The 15,418-nt window shown below is 44.3% G+C and overlaps 2 protein-coding genes across 2 annotated transcripts in view; one reads left to right on the forward strand and one right to left on the reverse strand.

Annotated features, from left to right (window-relative positions):
• The first annotated feature begins 417 nt into the window (after positions 1-417).
• Positions 418-2,891, forward strand: LOC311146063 (gremlin-1-like). The gene is made up of 2 exons (XM_084182526.1): positions 418-486; positions 1,046-2,891. Exon 2 carries the CDS (start codon positions 1,047-1,049, stop codon positions 1,596-1,598), a length of 552 nt encoding a protein of 183 aa, XP_084038652.1. The 5' UTR covers positions 418-486; position 1,046; the 3' UTR covers positions 1,599-2,891.
• Positions 2,892-4,335: 1,444 nt separating this feature from the next.
• The window catches only part of LOC311146062 (formin-like), an 81,695-nt gene continuing 70,612 nt past the window's right edge, over positions 4,336-15,418 (reverse strand). The window contains exons 14-17 of the mRNA XM_084182525.1: positions 12,149-12,200; positions 7,984-8,133; positions 6,361-6,442; positions 4,336-6,206 (exon numbers count right to left, since the gene is read on the reverse strand). Coding sequence (XP_084038651.1) covers positions 6,162-6,206; positions 6,361-6,442; positions 7,984-8,133; positions 12,149-12,200 — 329 coding nt within the window. The 3' untranslated portion in view covers positions 4,336-6,161. The remainder of the gene's footprint in view (positions 6,207-6,360; positions 6,443-7,983; positions 8,134-12,148; positions 12,201-15,418) is intronic.

Genomic DNA, 15,418 nt, shown 5'->3' on the forward strand with positions numbered 1-15,418 from the left:
TGCAGTTGAGTAAAATAGGCTAGACTTACTTATTATTTATGACATGCATAACATTCCCAAATTTGTGCCCAGTTCAGTACTGAAGTCTGCATGGTTTCCATGAAATTCGTGCCAAAGTTCTCCTACACCCCCTCCCCCCTGGTATTCCTTGGTTGTCTGTTTTCTTAAAGTGGATTCGGGTAAGTGTTGAGGGGGCGGATAGTTTTGATTTCCCTTGCATCGTGCTTAGCCAATAATGTGGAGGGAGCTGTTGTGCACATCTCAGCTGGCAGACATTTAAAAAGGAGACAGTCCGGCGCTGCTGCAATTTGTATTGAAACTCCAGCCGCTTTCTATGGAATCGTTAACGACTCCAGACTCCCACCAACGAGCGCCCCTTCTGCAGTACTACAGTCTCCACCATTAGCTGCCTCTTGCCTCAAGAGATTTGATAAAGAACACCCACTACAGATAATTTCATTTGTGGCTACTTGGAGCTTTTGACAGGTGAGTTAAGTGAAGTTCAACGCTTAACATCTGAGAAAGTATGTGCGTTAAACATGGGCATGCTATTAAATTCGGTTCCTTATCATGTCGCAGGTGGTCTTTACGCGTAATCTCCGCTTGAATGTATACATATTCTGTAGTTAGAATACATGTCTCAATGATTATTGTAGACTATAGTAAATATACATTTGAAATTAAATGATTACTCTCATGCATAAAGATTGTTTTACTCAATGGCTTTCGCCCTATACCGCAATATCCATAAAATATACATTCTGATAGCTTTTATCTTCTTTCTGCATTGACGATTGAGTTGGGTAATGTGGAATATATTGTAAATATAAAAACAAGAAAATCGATATGGTCATTAAAGGCCATGTTTAATGTTTCTATTCCTCTTAAATCGTAAGTTGTGTGTAATGTTTCGTGAGGACAAAAAAACAAGCGAGAAAGCCCATGCGTTAATTACGCAGCGTAGATCTGGGTTGTCGTTTACAAGAAGTGTAAAATGATAGGCTATGGATGATGATTCAACCTTCACGTATCTTTCCTCTTCAAGCATGGCCAGATCGGTGCGTATCCTCTGTGGCATGGTTTTCATCCTGGGGCTGCTGTCATCTCCAGTGGATTCCAAAAGGAACAGGGGCTCCCAAGGCGCCATCCCTCATCCTGACAAAAACAACCCAAACGAATCGGAGCAGCAACCACAGACACCGCAGGCGGGCTCTGGTTCCCGAGGGCGGGGAAAGAGCTCTGCTGCACCAGCTGAGGAGGTGCTGGAGTCCAGCCAAGAAGCGTTGCATGTCACGGAGCGCCGCTATCTGAAACGCGACTGGTGCAAGACCCAGCCACTCAAACAGACCATCCACGAGGAGGGCTGCATCAGCCGCACCATCATTAACAGGTTCTGCTACGGACAGTGTAATTCTTTTTACATCCCCAGACATGTCCGCAGGGAAGAGGGAGCCTTCCAGTCTTGTTCATTCTGCAAGCCGAAACGATTTACAACCATGACCTACACTTTGAACTGTCCGGACCAGCAGCCGCCCACCAAGAAGAAGCGCATCCAGCGCGTAAAGCAGTGCCGCTGCATCTCCATAGAATTGGACTAGCCCTGGGATGCAGCCAATTAGTCTCCTCATCAAACAGCAATTGGATTGCTCACATGAAGGAAAAAAACCTTATGACTGACTGGGAGCATATTTCCCTCTTCCAAATATGGGAAAATGTTCAATCTGCAAGGAACGTAATATATTACAAACATGTGCATCCTACATTATAGGCTTCTGTAGATAGGCCTATTGGACATACTATTTTGTAAACAAAGCCTGCTGTACCATATACTTTTATGTGTCACATTTTTTATTAATCAAATTGCAATAGCAGCCTGTGGCAAGCAACGTTACATGGCATAATAACATGGAATGAACACAACAAGCTGCCGAGTGACTTGTAACCAAGCGCACGGCTTTTCCAACCTCCGCAAATAGGACTGCAGAACATTTTCACAGAGGATGTTTACACTCTTTTGGACAGCAACAGCATTAGGCAATCACAACAAATTTCAATGGAGGGGAATATGATGGACAATGCATTTAAATAATGGTTGAAGACTAGATAGTTTCCACTATGTGGAATTTGAAGATAAGTGACGACTATTTAATGTGGCAAGAATGCTCCACTGATTTATGTGACTCCAATGTTCAGTATAGCCTAGTGGAGAAAATAGAGCTTTTGTAAAGTATGCTAGGCCTATACCTATGTTCGATGCTATAAATCGAAACAAACACAATGTTTGTATTAGTTTGACATTGAAATAAAAATGTTCGATTATGAACACCTGCTCTTTCCATGACATAGACTGACCAGGTGAATCAGGTGAAAGCTATGATCCCTTATTGATGTCAATTGTTAAATCCACTTCAATCAGTGTAGATGAAGGGGAGGAGACAGGTTAAAGAATGATTTTTAAGCCTTGAGACAATTGTGTATGTGTGCCATTCAGAGGGTGAATGGATAAGACAAACAATTTAGGTGCCTTTGAACGGGGTGTGGTAGTAGGTGCCAGGTGCACCGGTTTGTGTCAAGAACTGCAAAGCTGCTGGGTTTTTCACGCTCAACAGTTTCCCGTGTGTATCAAGAATGGTCCACCACCCAAAGCACATCCAGCCAACTTGACACAACTGTGGGAAGAATTGGAGGGGGGGTGCAACTCAATATTAGGAAGGTGTTCTTAATGTTTTATACACTCAGTGTACATAATTGTTTATAATGCTATAGATGGAAGCGTTTTTTTCAGTTTTAAAATGTTATTCATACACCAATTGTATATGCAACCGGTTTGATAATTCTATCAAACCGGTTGCAAGTGATCCACAAAACAAAATAAACAGTTATTGACATTGATGCAGTGTTCACTGAACGTTCTTGTTTTTTGCTCACGTTCTTTGTCTGAAAGTTGCAGGGCGCACAGCAGATAGTAAATTAACCCACACCCAAACTGCAAAGACTCTGATTTCATGCAGAACATTTTATGCATCAGGTTAACCCGAAACACAAAATCAAAGCATTTTCTCCAGCGATGGGGTTATTTTCTTCTTGCTTGGAGCCAACCTCTTGCTGGGACTTTTATACGTTCCTTAGACTCTTGGATAGCCTACATTTCGTCGTAAAACGAAGATAATTTATGAGGAAAGACCACAAGAAACGCAATTACATGTCAGGCATAACAACCTTTTCAAGAACTCCATTGAAACGATGTTATCAGTCTACAATAGGCTCTACCTCAGCTCGTAAATCTGTCAAAGCCACAGGCCCATGTCTTTCTGGGGACAATCTGATGCTAACCCGGGATATGACGCATTTGTAAAACCATTGCTGCATTACTGTTTTTTGTTCAGACAGTGTAGATGGCTCTCTACACGGTTCTCTAAAAATAGATACATCAATCAATCAATAGCCCTTCCCCAAAAATGTAATATCGAGCAGTTTTCTTTATCAAATCTTTATCGTCCAATTGTTTAAGCCTCGTGAGCATTTGGCAAATTGCAATTTGCTGCCCCATGCTTAAAAAATACATCCACATGGAAATGCAAGGTTTTAGGCTAAGAACATGTCAGTTGCCTCGCTTTTCTTCGATTTAGTCTTACCGTGCCTTCACTGTACTTACTGTAGTGTGGACATGATCAAGTTTGCGGCCAATTGTAGACTAATACACAAGTCATGATTTTAGGGAAATTGCTTGTTTCTATCCATTTATATCCAATTAACTTATGTCTACTTTCTCCTATTATTATCATGCTTTCTAACATGTTTCAATTATTCATTCATAATGAAAAGGTGCATTTTGAGAGGAATAGGTGCAATTTAATAAATATTGCGCAAAAATTAATAATATGTATTAATGAAACAATTTGGCTACTTGAGTCATTGTAATGCACATATTTTCAACTTTATTTGGCTCCTGCATCATTACTGAGCCTGAATGTTAGGCCTATTAGGGTGTGCTGAAAGGAGAGAAACAATTGAAAAGGAAGGTTAAACGTCCGTTTCCATAGTTGCAAGGCTTCCTCATCTATAGACTCCAGTTAAGACTTTGGTGACTGAATTGTTGTGATGTTTACAATCTATTACTTTGACCTCGCGCAAATTAATTTAACGATAAAACACCTAAAACATGTGGAAACATATAGCGGCCTGTAACTAAATGAACCAATTATAAATAGGCCTTCATCAAATTCAACTTCTAGCCTACTAATTTGGTTTTGAAAAACGTTAAAGTAAACAGAAAATGTGCACTTGTAAGATTATGAAATATCTTCATACAAAAGAATGGCACATTCAATGATTATGAAACAACGATGTTATTTGGACACTCAATGGGTTCTGACAGGGGTAAAGTATACACATGGCTTGATATGAGTAATCGTTTCTATTTTTAAACAAAGTAAAAATTTTCTTGATTTAAATAAATAAAAAGTCAATATATTTAGCCAAATTATACTCTCCCTATCAGTTTAGGTCAGGTATGAAACAAGACCATTTGGGGTAAATGAATAAGGCTCCACATAATATAGGTCATATCCATATGAAACTAAACACATCTTTCGCCTGACTACTGAGCCATTCATGTACCCCCTAAAGCTAAAGGCAGGAATCAAATAATATACGAAATACAGCCTCAAAGAGAAAACAATTAATGTTTTGCCATAAAATAAATATTTCATATCATTTATAGTTTTCCCTATCATGTATAGTTTTCCAAGACAACGTTTAAATCTTCCAGAATTAAAATACAAATTTGTTGTTAAATAAATATAATATAGCTACTAAATACAGCTGATGCAAGCAGGAAAGTGCTTAGAATTGTGACATACATATGTCATGAACAACTAACCATTCTATCATATACACTTCAAAAATGTGTCAGGGCAGCCATACTCAGAATACCTGTTGCTTTCCTCAGCATAGCTTATAGCAGGGTTGTTTGTTCATCTCAGAGCGTGATGTATGACTCAGGGGAAGAGAGCAAGGAATTGCTGCCAAGGTCTGGCATTCTCTGGCTATCACCCAGGAGGGGTCAGTCTGGTGCAGTGAGAAAGTTAACATCGTTACAACATCCAGTTTCCACCTTCTGACCAGGACCCATATCGCTATGCCTTCAACAGGACTCTCAGTCCAATAAAGGCTACTGATTCTCTTCATAATACAACATCAGGTCAAACGTTTCAGTCCCTGCTCATTTGAAAACAAACACCATATGCAATCATTTACAATACACACTTAAAAAATGGGCCACAGCAAATTAATAGCTATTCTTTACTTTAAAGTATTGTATTTTGCTTTCATATTCTAAATCATTGTTAGAATAACAACTCCTCTGAGTGAACATCACCTGGTAGCCATATCTGTTAACATAGCCCAACAACAATGAGGCCTCATCTTAATTTTTATTGTATTTACTGTATTTGCATAACCTAGCTTCAATGCATTTTATTATGTCATCAGGATGTGTGATGCTGTCATGAAAGAAACCCAGACTGAGGAATGAATGCAGGTCCTCAGCTCCAGCAGGCCTAGGAAGCCTAGAGGTCAGGGGTCATCAGTGTAGATATGTCAGCTGGAGTGCTCATTATCCTGATCCCCAGCACCCCTCAGAGCAGGCTCTACAGGCTGGCCATTCAGAGGTCACACCAGTCTGGATGAATGAGGTTGACCTTTGGCCCCTGTGATTCTCATCACGTAAGCTGTTTAGTCAGCCAACGACCCTCTTTGTAGACTTAGCAGCCTGCATAGACTTAGCAGCCGGCAAATCTACAGCAGGGTGTCAGGCAAACAGGTTCCTCTTTCCCACGGTGTAAGTGTTGGTCTGGATGGTGGTCCTAGGGATACACAGTGATAGAAGCCACACAAGGTACCTCTCATCTGGGGACGAGGTTGAGGTGAAAGAGGGGTGCCCCATGGAGAGTAGTGGAGATGGTCCAGTCAGTAGGGACGGTAGAATGGTGCCGTAATAGAGAGGTCCACAGCGTGGGAGCACGGAGGGCTATATGAGGTATGATGTTGGGTAAGAGGCAGGTGGTGAAGGCTAGAAGTGGTGAAGCCAGCAGACTTTCCCATCGGCCATCTCTCTCCACTTCCTCTCTCTCTACTCTGTTCTTCATTGATCATCCTCTTCAGCTGGAGGACACGCTGGCTTCCTTCTGACGCAGTCTCTCTTTCTATTGACAGAGGAGAAAAAGGGATAGCTGAGATTTATAGCATTGTGTTATATGCTATGACCCACCATGATCAACTGTGTTAGTAGCCAAGGTAATAGCAACCATGTTACTGATCAAAATATTTGAGGGGGGTTGAAGGGAGTCCAGTTCTTACCAGACTGTTGGCATTGACCTTCTTGGTTTCCACCCTGTTCTCAGCAGTGATCTTTTTCATGTTCTCCTGCGCTTCCTTCAGCCTGGAAGAAAGGGGAAACAATCATACCAGGACACCACAAACATGTCTCTATCTATCCAGGTTAAAATAACCTTTGATATTAGTACATAAACCCTAACAGCTCTCTCATATTTGTACATTGTGTCACATATCTGACCATGTGGCACAACTCTGTCATGTCTAAGACAGAAAACCTCTTGATGTCTGTTAGTAACATTGGCGCACATGAGTTAGTTAGCTAACAGGGGCCTCAGTCCCTCCAGAAGCTGTTTGTACTGTAATAGCAGCATGTACACACCACAGTATGTATCCCCCACTGGGCACTATTGCATATGGCACAGCCAAGCACCGCCGCAACGTGTTATATTTTACCGCGAACACTGCACGTAAGGATGGCACAGAGTCCTCATCCTCCCTCACAGCCCCACTCTGTTCTGCTGAGCCTTCTGGAGTTCGCAGGTAGTGAAGCCCACCGCTTAAAGCAGGGAGAATGACAGTGGGCCAATGAGATAATGAGCTAGTCTTAAAAACACTTGAGTTTTATGGGTGTGCAAACAGTATTTAAAATAAAGTTAATTGTACATAAGCACAATCAGCTGTGGGTAATACGGGACATGATTGCCTAGTAAACAATTAAGAGAGAGCACATGGATCCATGGAATGGTTAGGAGCGCATTAACTCTGTCCATAACTCACCAGTTCAAAGATAGCTGCCCTGCTGTACTGTATGTATGGTGCGTATGGAGCAAACACACCCAACAACAGCCCAGGGTTCTGTAGAACCTCATCAGTATCAACATTACAGTTACCATTGTCTCTCCCATATTCAATAAGAGCATAGTACAAGGATGCCAAAATACTCTAACGCTCGTTTGGACCGTTACTGTCCCTTCGAAGCAGCCCTGACACCAGACACTCAGCACAGGGTAGGCCAGTGCTGCATGTCTCCATGTGCTGTAAGCCTGAAGCCCTGTGGACTGGTCAGATCATGACAATATTTAACAATCCTCCCAGAACACACAGTCTTTAACGGGCCTCTGTCCCATGCCAGTAAAGCCAGGAGGACTCCAGGAGAGCTGCTGTGCCGCAGTTGGACTCCCCTCCGACACCACGCCTCAGGTCAGCTGAAACACCGTAAATCCAGCCCCAGGCTTTGACTCTGTACCAGGCCCTGGTCCCGGTCTGCCTACCTTCTCTTTGATGCCCCTGAGCTTTAATAATAACTGGTAAAAGCAGCTCCACTCCACACTGTCTACAGAATGTATAATGCCCCGTTTGGGGTGTTTTGTACCACACATAAATGTGAGGGACACCAACAATCTGGTACGTGTTAATAAAGAGGGGTAAGAAAAGAGCGACTAAAGGTGCTGTTCAACATATTTAAAGTGTGAAGGCTGAACTTTGACCCAGTCACAAAAAATCCCCCTTTTATGCCATCAAAAAAAGAACACTCAGGGTTCTAGAAATAGATACAGTTGGAAAAGAGCTGTAGAACTGTCCCCTTCATCACAAGCTGTGTGATTTAATATGAGCTCTGATGCAGGCCTGGCTTCTTCCACTCACCTCTCCTTGGAGATGTTCTTACTCTCCCGCTTCCACGTGTTCTTGAAGTCGCTGCAGAACTCATACCAGAGCATGAAGACGTAACCGGGGGCCACCTCCTTCTCCCCAGACTTTGGCTTGAGCCCAAAGTAGCCCACCATGTCCAGGAAGCTGTGTGGGAGAAACAGAGGGAAGAAGGAAAGAGTGAATTGAGAGATGGGCAGTGAGAGGACATCCTGCTGGGTCACAGGGGAGAGCCGGTAGCGGAGGCTCCATTATCACATTGACCTCTACTACAGCCTGAAGGGGAACAGTGCCAGGGGATCCATTATCACATTGACCTCTACTACAGCCTGAAGGGGAACAGTGCCAGGGGATCCATTATCACATTGACCTCTACTACAGCCTGAAGGGGAACAGTGCCAGGGGATCCATTATCACATTGACCTCTTCTACAGCCTGAAGGGGAACAGTGCCAGGGGATCCATTATCACATTGACCTCTACTACAGCCTGAAGGGGAACAGTCCCAGGGGATCCATTATCACATTGACCTCTACTACAGCCTGAAGGGGAACAGTGCCAGGGGATCCATTATCACATTGACCTCTACTACAGCCTGAAGGGGAACAGTGCCAGGGGATCCATTATCACATTGACCTCTACTACAGCCTGAAGGGGAACAGTGCCAGGGGATCCATTATCACATTGACCTCTACTACAGCCTGAAGGGGAACAGTGCCAGGGGATCCAGCCAAGAGCTGGCAGACACACACACACACACACACACACACACACACACACACACACACACACACACACACACACACACACACACACACACACACACACACACACACACACACACACACACACACACACACACACGTTGTTTCGATCCAGGAACAATGGTTATTGGCAGACAATATGCAAGATGATCACAGGAATGTGTAAATGTTACATCAAAACACAGCATGGTGCTGGCTGAGATCGAACATGCACGCACACACACACACACACACACAAACACACACACACACACACACACACACACACACACACGTTTGTAACGTTCATCCGTCCTGCTCTCTGAGACATGTTTGACTCAAACATGTTGTGGATTAGGTCTTCAAATCCATGAATAGAAGGGACTACTACTTGAAGAGATTCAAGATTCATGAGAAGAGAATCCACAGCCCTGTGCATGGCAGATCCTCAGACTAATTCAATTGTAACCAAATCTAAATTCTTCACAAGTCTTTCAGCAGTGCTCACAGGGCTTGAAAAGCAGCCTGCTGCTCCAGGGTTTTCTCTAACCCAAACATTAAAGGCATTTGCTAGGCCTGTCTGTCACACACTTGATATAGAGGAGTCATGATTCAGGAGATGCTCCCAGATTGACACAGAGGTTTTGACCTCCAGATGGTAGGTGGCTGTTGCGACGCTAATGTAAGACATGTTGGGCGGGGAGTGTTGGGGGACGGGGCAATGTGCGCGGCAGACGGCTACTCCCACAGACTAGCCGATTCCCATTCCTCAGATATCTGTCATGTGCTCCTCCTCCGATAGTGCAGTAGTTCATCCTCGCCTTGCCTCGTTCCACAACCAGACCAGACCAGACCAGACCAGACCAGACCAGACCAGCGGAACCCAGGAGGAACAGAACAGAGAGAGGACAGCCGGGCATCAATTCTGGAAGCCTTTGTAGACCTGACCAGCACGGTCCAGCGTGATTAACTAGGCCGCTTTTGTATTGGCTCCTTCCCTGACCCTGGGTCAGGTGTCAGAGCTCACACAAATCACACACAATCTGTAGTGTGGTGAGCTCTTTCCCTTGCCTTTTCTTACTCTTACTCTTTCTCACACACACACACACACACACACACACACACACACACACACACACACACACACACACACACACACACACACACACACACACACACACACACACACACACACACACACACACACACACACACACGCCCACTCCGAGTCCTACAAACACATACCACGCACTTCTGGAGGGCTATGACGCAACTGCCGTGAGATGGTTTATTACTGTACCTATGTTCAGCATTCCTCACTTATGGCTGTAAAACAGGCCAGTTAAAAAAGCCTGGGCAGCCGGGTATATCAGGAGGATATTTGGACCGCTAAGACATTCCATACAAAACCAGATTAGAACAGTAAACACACTTTTGTGATCAGCTGTTGTTTCTTTAACGGAGATGAGACATCTTCAATATACTATGGATAGTGGATAACGGAAGTTGGGACAGTTCTAATATCCCTCCAGCAAATCACCCTGTAACCACATACGTATGTAAGCAGCACACACGGTGCAGTTGAGCATTGATGAGGGAGGGGAAACTTAATGGTCCATTAACTGTGGACGTATCAGGAAACCTCAGGGAAACTGAAACATAAAAGGAACAAATTAGGATTGCGTGTTCTGGAGAGGACCTCATTACTCACTGCATAGGATACCCAGGAAAACTAAAACAAACCCCCAAAACTGATGTCATAAACTGTGTATGATATCAGCTTCCCATAAAGTAATTTTACCAACCAAGTATCCAAATTTGTGCAAATTTACTACAACCCAAATCAGTCCTATTATGGTGGTTGGCTTGAGGCCACATGGACCATAACAAACAACCACAATCCCACTCGTTGAGGGGTTGGCCCAGTGTTTCAGTAGCTAGCAGTGGTAATGTGATGTCTATGAGTCTTATTAACACGGGGCCCTAATGCGTGGCTGTGTTGGACAGTGTGAATGCCTCTTCCAGGACAGATGTGAGGGTCGGGGCCCACCCAGGGCCCACAGAACACACAGCACACACACACAATATAGCACACACACACCACAGCACACACACACCACGGCCCACCGCCCATATTCATCACCAGCGTGTCACTTTTACGAGGTGCGTCCCTGGGAACCTGAGAGCCACCCCCGCCCCCCAGCGCCAGGCAGCCCCCGGCCCCGTTTAGGTGAAGTTAAAGGCAAACTTCATTAAAGGCTGGGGGCTGTCAGCCGCGGGACCCTTTTGATCAATATCCCCAAGTTCAACATCTTCATTACACTGGTGTCAGTCACACAGCCACGGACAGAGATATCACAATACCACCAGGAGAGCGAAAGGGAGAGAGAGAGGGACAGGGATAGAGTGGAAAGAGAGAGACAGAGAGAGAGGGGAGAGAGCAAGTGAGAAGAGTGAGGGAGACACAGAGAGAGATGGAGAGACCCATGCATGCCCAAGCTGAGTGCTTCTCTTGGCTTGAAATGGAAACATGAAACAGGGACGTTTGGAAACTTTTCCCTTTATGTGCTTTTCATGATTTATTTTGGAATTGGGAGAGCTATGATTTAAAGCAAACAATTCTGGTCTCTATCTAAACAAGGAAAAATAATATTTTGTTTGTTCTTTCTAGTGTGTTTTTCCAATATGACATTTTCCAGATATGGTTTCGCTCGGACACTTGTTACATTTCTGCCAGTTGACCATATCTCCATAAATCAGATGGGCCGCTTCTTACAGTGACTCTTGAAGTTTGCAGTACCACACACGAAAGATAAGGCCTGATAATCACTGGAGTGGAGTGAGCACAGTGTGTGTATGCAAACATGTATCGGTGCTGGAGCAGTGTGTGAATAGGAAGGTAATATGTGTATGTGAGTTTGGTGGGTGTGTGTGAACATGTAAGCGTAGTGTGTGTGTGTGTGTTTGTGTCTCCATAGGCAGCCCTCCCTGTCTCGGGGCTAGTCTACAGTGAGCCAGGTTATGACCTGAGGATCTGCTACATGACTGAAGAGCCTGGATACCGCAAGGTCCCAGGACTTTAGCCTCAGATAAGGATCGTGATAAGACAAATTACTACAGACAGCTTTACAAATGACCAGCATTACTTTTATCTGATGTGAGCCATGTTATGTAAGTGAAACATGCTAAATAACCGTCATGCCCTTATGACATCCACCATCCATTATACTTGGCTGGGTTCCCTTCTGAATGTCGAAAGGTCTTATAAAAGCCAACATTAGAGTATTCCAGAGGTATGCAAACAGCCAGGTCAGCAAATACAGAGCTCTTCTGTTAAACAGATTACATGTTGTTTGGTCTAAGACCTCTAGGTTAATCGTGTTGTGTTATCATATTAGAATGGATAGAGATGATTCATACCTTTTCTGTGCTGCATTGAGCCGGTCATCCTCAGCAGTGTGGTCCTTTTGAGCTGAAAAAGACAAACAACAACATGGATTAGATGAATACACATGGAGTAAACAAACCTATGTGTGAGGCAGTATTCGTAGAGGCATTGAGGTCACAGTACATACAATAGTGGGAATAGATATTTCCAATTGGAGGTAAGCTGAGGTAAAACAATGAGACTCCATACAGTCCCGCTGGTACAGGGTCATACTGTGTGGAGCCCAGGTGGGGGCACTGTGGGCACAGACATATCCTTTCCCAGGGGGAGTGATGAGCATGTGATGGAGGTGTCTGTGGATTTCACTGTGGTGGATTGTAAGAGGTGACATGTTTGTGTATCAGTTGGTAGAGCATGGCGTTTGCAACGGCAGGATAGAAAGTGGGTTCGATTCCCAGGACCACCCATACATAAAATGCATGCAGTATATATATATATATACACAGTGCATTCAGAAAGTATTCAGACCTCTTCCCTTTTTCAACATTTTGCCTTATTCTAAAATGTATTAAATTATTATTTTTCTTCATCAATCTACACACAGTACCTCATAATGACAAAGCTAAAACAGTTTTTTTTAGAGATTTTTGCAAATGTATAAAACATTTAAAACAGAAATATCTTATTTACATAAGAATTCAGACCCTTTGCTATGAGACTCGAAATTGAGCTCAGGTGCATCCTGTTTCCAGTGATCATCCTTGAGATGTTTCTACAACTTGATTGGAGTCCATCTGTTGTAAATTCAATTGGTTAGACATGATTTGGAAAGGCACACACCTATCTATATAAGGTCCCACAGTTGACAGTGCATGTCAGAGCAAAAACCAAGCCATGAGGTCGAAGGAATTGTCCGTAGAGCTCCGAGACAGGATTGTGTCAAGGCACAGATCTGGGGAAGGGTACCAAAACATTTCTCCAGCATTGAAGGTCCCCAAGAACACAGTGGCGTCCATCATTCTTAAATGGAAGAAGTTTGGAACCATCAAGACTCTTCCTAGAGCTGGCTGCCCGTCCAAACTGAGCAATCAGGGGAGAAAGGCCTTGGTCAGGGAGGTGACCATGAACCCGATGGTGACTCTGACAGAGCTCCAGAGTTCCTCTGTGGAGATGGGAGAACCTTCCAGAAGGACAACCATCTCTGCAGCACTACACCAATCAGGCCTTTATGGCAGAGTGGCCAGGCTGAAGCCCCTCCTCAGTAAAAGGCACATGACAGCCCGCTTGGAGTTTGCCAAAAGGCACCTAAAGGACTCTCAGACCATGAGAACCAAGATTCTCTGGTCTGATGAAATCAAGATTGAACTCTTTGGCCTGAATGCCAAGTGTCACGTCTCGAGGAAACCTTGCACCATCCCTACAGTGAAGCATGGTGGTGGCAGCATCATCCTGTGGGGATGTTTTTCAGCGGCAGGGACAGTCCCGAAGCAGGAGTGGCTTTGGGACAAGTCTCTGAATGTCCTTGAGTGGCCCAGCCAGAGCCCGGACTTGAACCCGATCGAACATCTCTGGTGAGACCTGAAAATAGCTGTGCAGCGACGCTCCCCATCCAACCTGACAGAGCTTGAGAGGATCTGCAGAGAAGAATGGGAGAAACTCCCCAAATACAGGTGTGCCAAGCTTGTAGCATCAAGACTCGATGCTGTAATCGCTGCCAAAGGTGCTTCAACAAAGTACTGAGTAAAGGATCTGAATACTTACGTAAATGTGATATTTCCGTTTTTTTTTTTTTTATACATTAGCAAACATTTCTACAAACCTGTTTTTGCTTTGTCATTATGGGGTATTGTGTGTAGATTGATGAGGGAAAAAACTATTTAATCCATTTTAGAATAAGGCTGTAACGTAACAAAATGTGGAAAAAGTAAAGGGGTCTGAATACTTTCCGAATTTTAGACATTTTAGTCATTTAGCAGACGCTCTTATCCAGAGCGACTTACAGGAGCAATTAGGGTTAAGTGCCTTGCTCAAGGGCATATCGACAGATTTTTCACCTAGTCGGCTCGGGGATTAGAACCAGCGACCTTTCGGTTACTGGCACAATGCTCTTAACCACTAAGCTACCTGCCGCTCTAATGCACTGTATAGCTATGCACTACCAGTTAAAAGTTTTAGAACACCTACTCATTCAAGGATTTTTCTTTATTTTTACTATTTTCTACATTGTAGAAAGACATCAAAACTATGAAATAACACATATGGAATCATGTAGTAACCAAAAAAGTGTTAAACAAATCAAAATATATTTTATATTTGAGATTCTTCAAATAACCACCCTTTGCCTTGATGACAGCTATACAGTGTGTTGATGAGGAGTGTGAGTTGGTGATGTCTGGGGTGGGGTTGTAGTAGAAGAGGTCTCAGTGGACTGTGTTGAGGAGGGGATAGGAGCAGAGGCGTGGAGCAGGGGCACAGGCAGCACAGCGCAGGGTTGAGGAGTGAGTGTATGAGGCTCGGGAACTGGAGGCTCCTGTGGACTCCTGCCATGTAAAAGTGTCTAAATGCAAGGCAGATGTGTTTGGCCGGCTAGGGCGAGGTGCAATAATTTATCTAGTGCCTGTGATCTCAGATTTATTGCATTTTTCCAGATTCATCCTTTTTACAATGATGGGGGGACCTTTCCCACTTGAAGATTTAAGAGGGGGAAGTCTCCCCAAAATTGTTCAAAGGCAGGTTTGGGGGTATTTTGGGAGAGGGTGAGCTTAAGCTGCTACCACCCCTTTTTTTTTTTTTACGTAAGCAGGCTGATTGTCTGAGATAAACCTAATGAAGGAAAGGGGTGGCCATGGCTGGGATTGGGGAGGAGGGGGGAGAGCCATGACCAATGGCGTTAGTCCCAGCGGGGGGTCGAGCTGGCGCCTGAGGTCCTCTCTGGTGCGGTTCTGTGTAGAGGTGGCACCAGGCTGGCCGGCGCTCTGAGAGAGAGTGGTCCACAGAGCGAGAGAGAGAGAGAGAGAGAAAGAAAGAGTGAGAGAGAGCGAGAGAGCGAGAGAGAGAGAGAGAGAGAGAGAGAGAGAGAGAGAGAGAGAGAGAGAGAGAGAGAGAGAGAGAGAGAGAGAGAGAGAGAGAGATAGAGAGAGCGAGAGAGAGAGAGAGAGAGAGAGAGAGAGAGAGAGAGAGAGAGAGAGAGAGAGAGAGAGAGAGAGAGAGAAAGAGGATGTGTGAAGTTTCTCTTCCTCCACTACCTGTGTAAACATGAAACCAGTAGTGGCTAACTAGAAAGTTATGAGACGTGCATGCTG

Source organism: Coregonus lavaretus (genome assembly GCF_964263955.1).
Source record: "Coregonus lavaretus genome assembly, chromosome: 18".
Classification (NCBI taxonomy): Eukaryota; Metazoa; Chordata; class Actinopteri; order Salmoniformes; family Salmonidae; genus Coregonus; species Coregonus lavaretus.

What these genes read in the sequence shown, in the direction of transcription:
- LOC311146063 (XM_084182526.1), top strand. Translation starts at nt 1,047, where the DNA reads ATGGCCAGATCGGTGCGTATCCTCTGTGGCATGGTTTTCATCCTGGGG.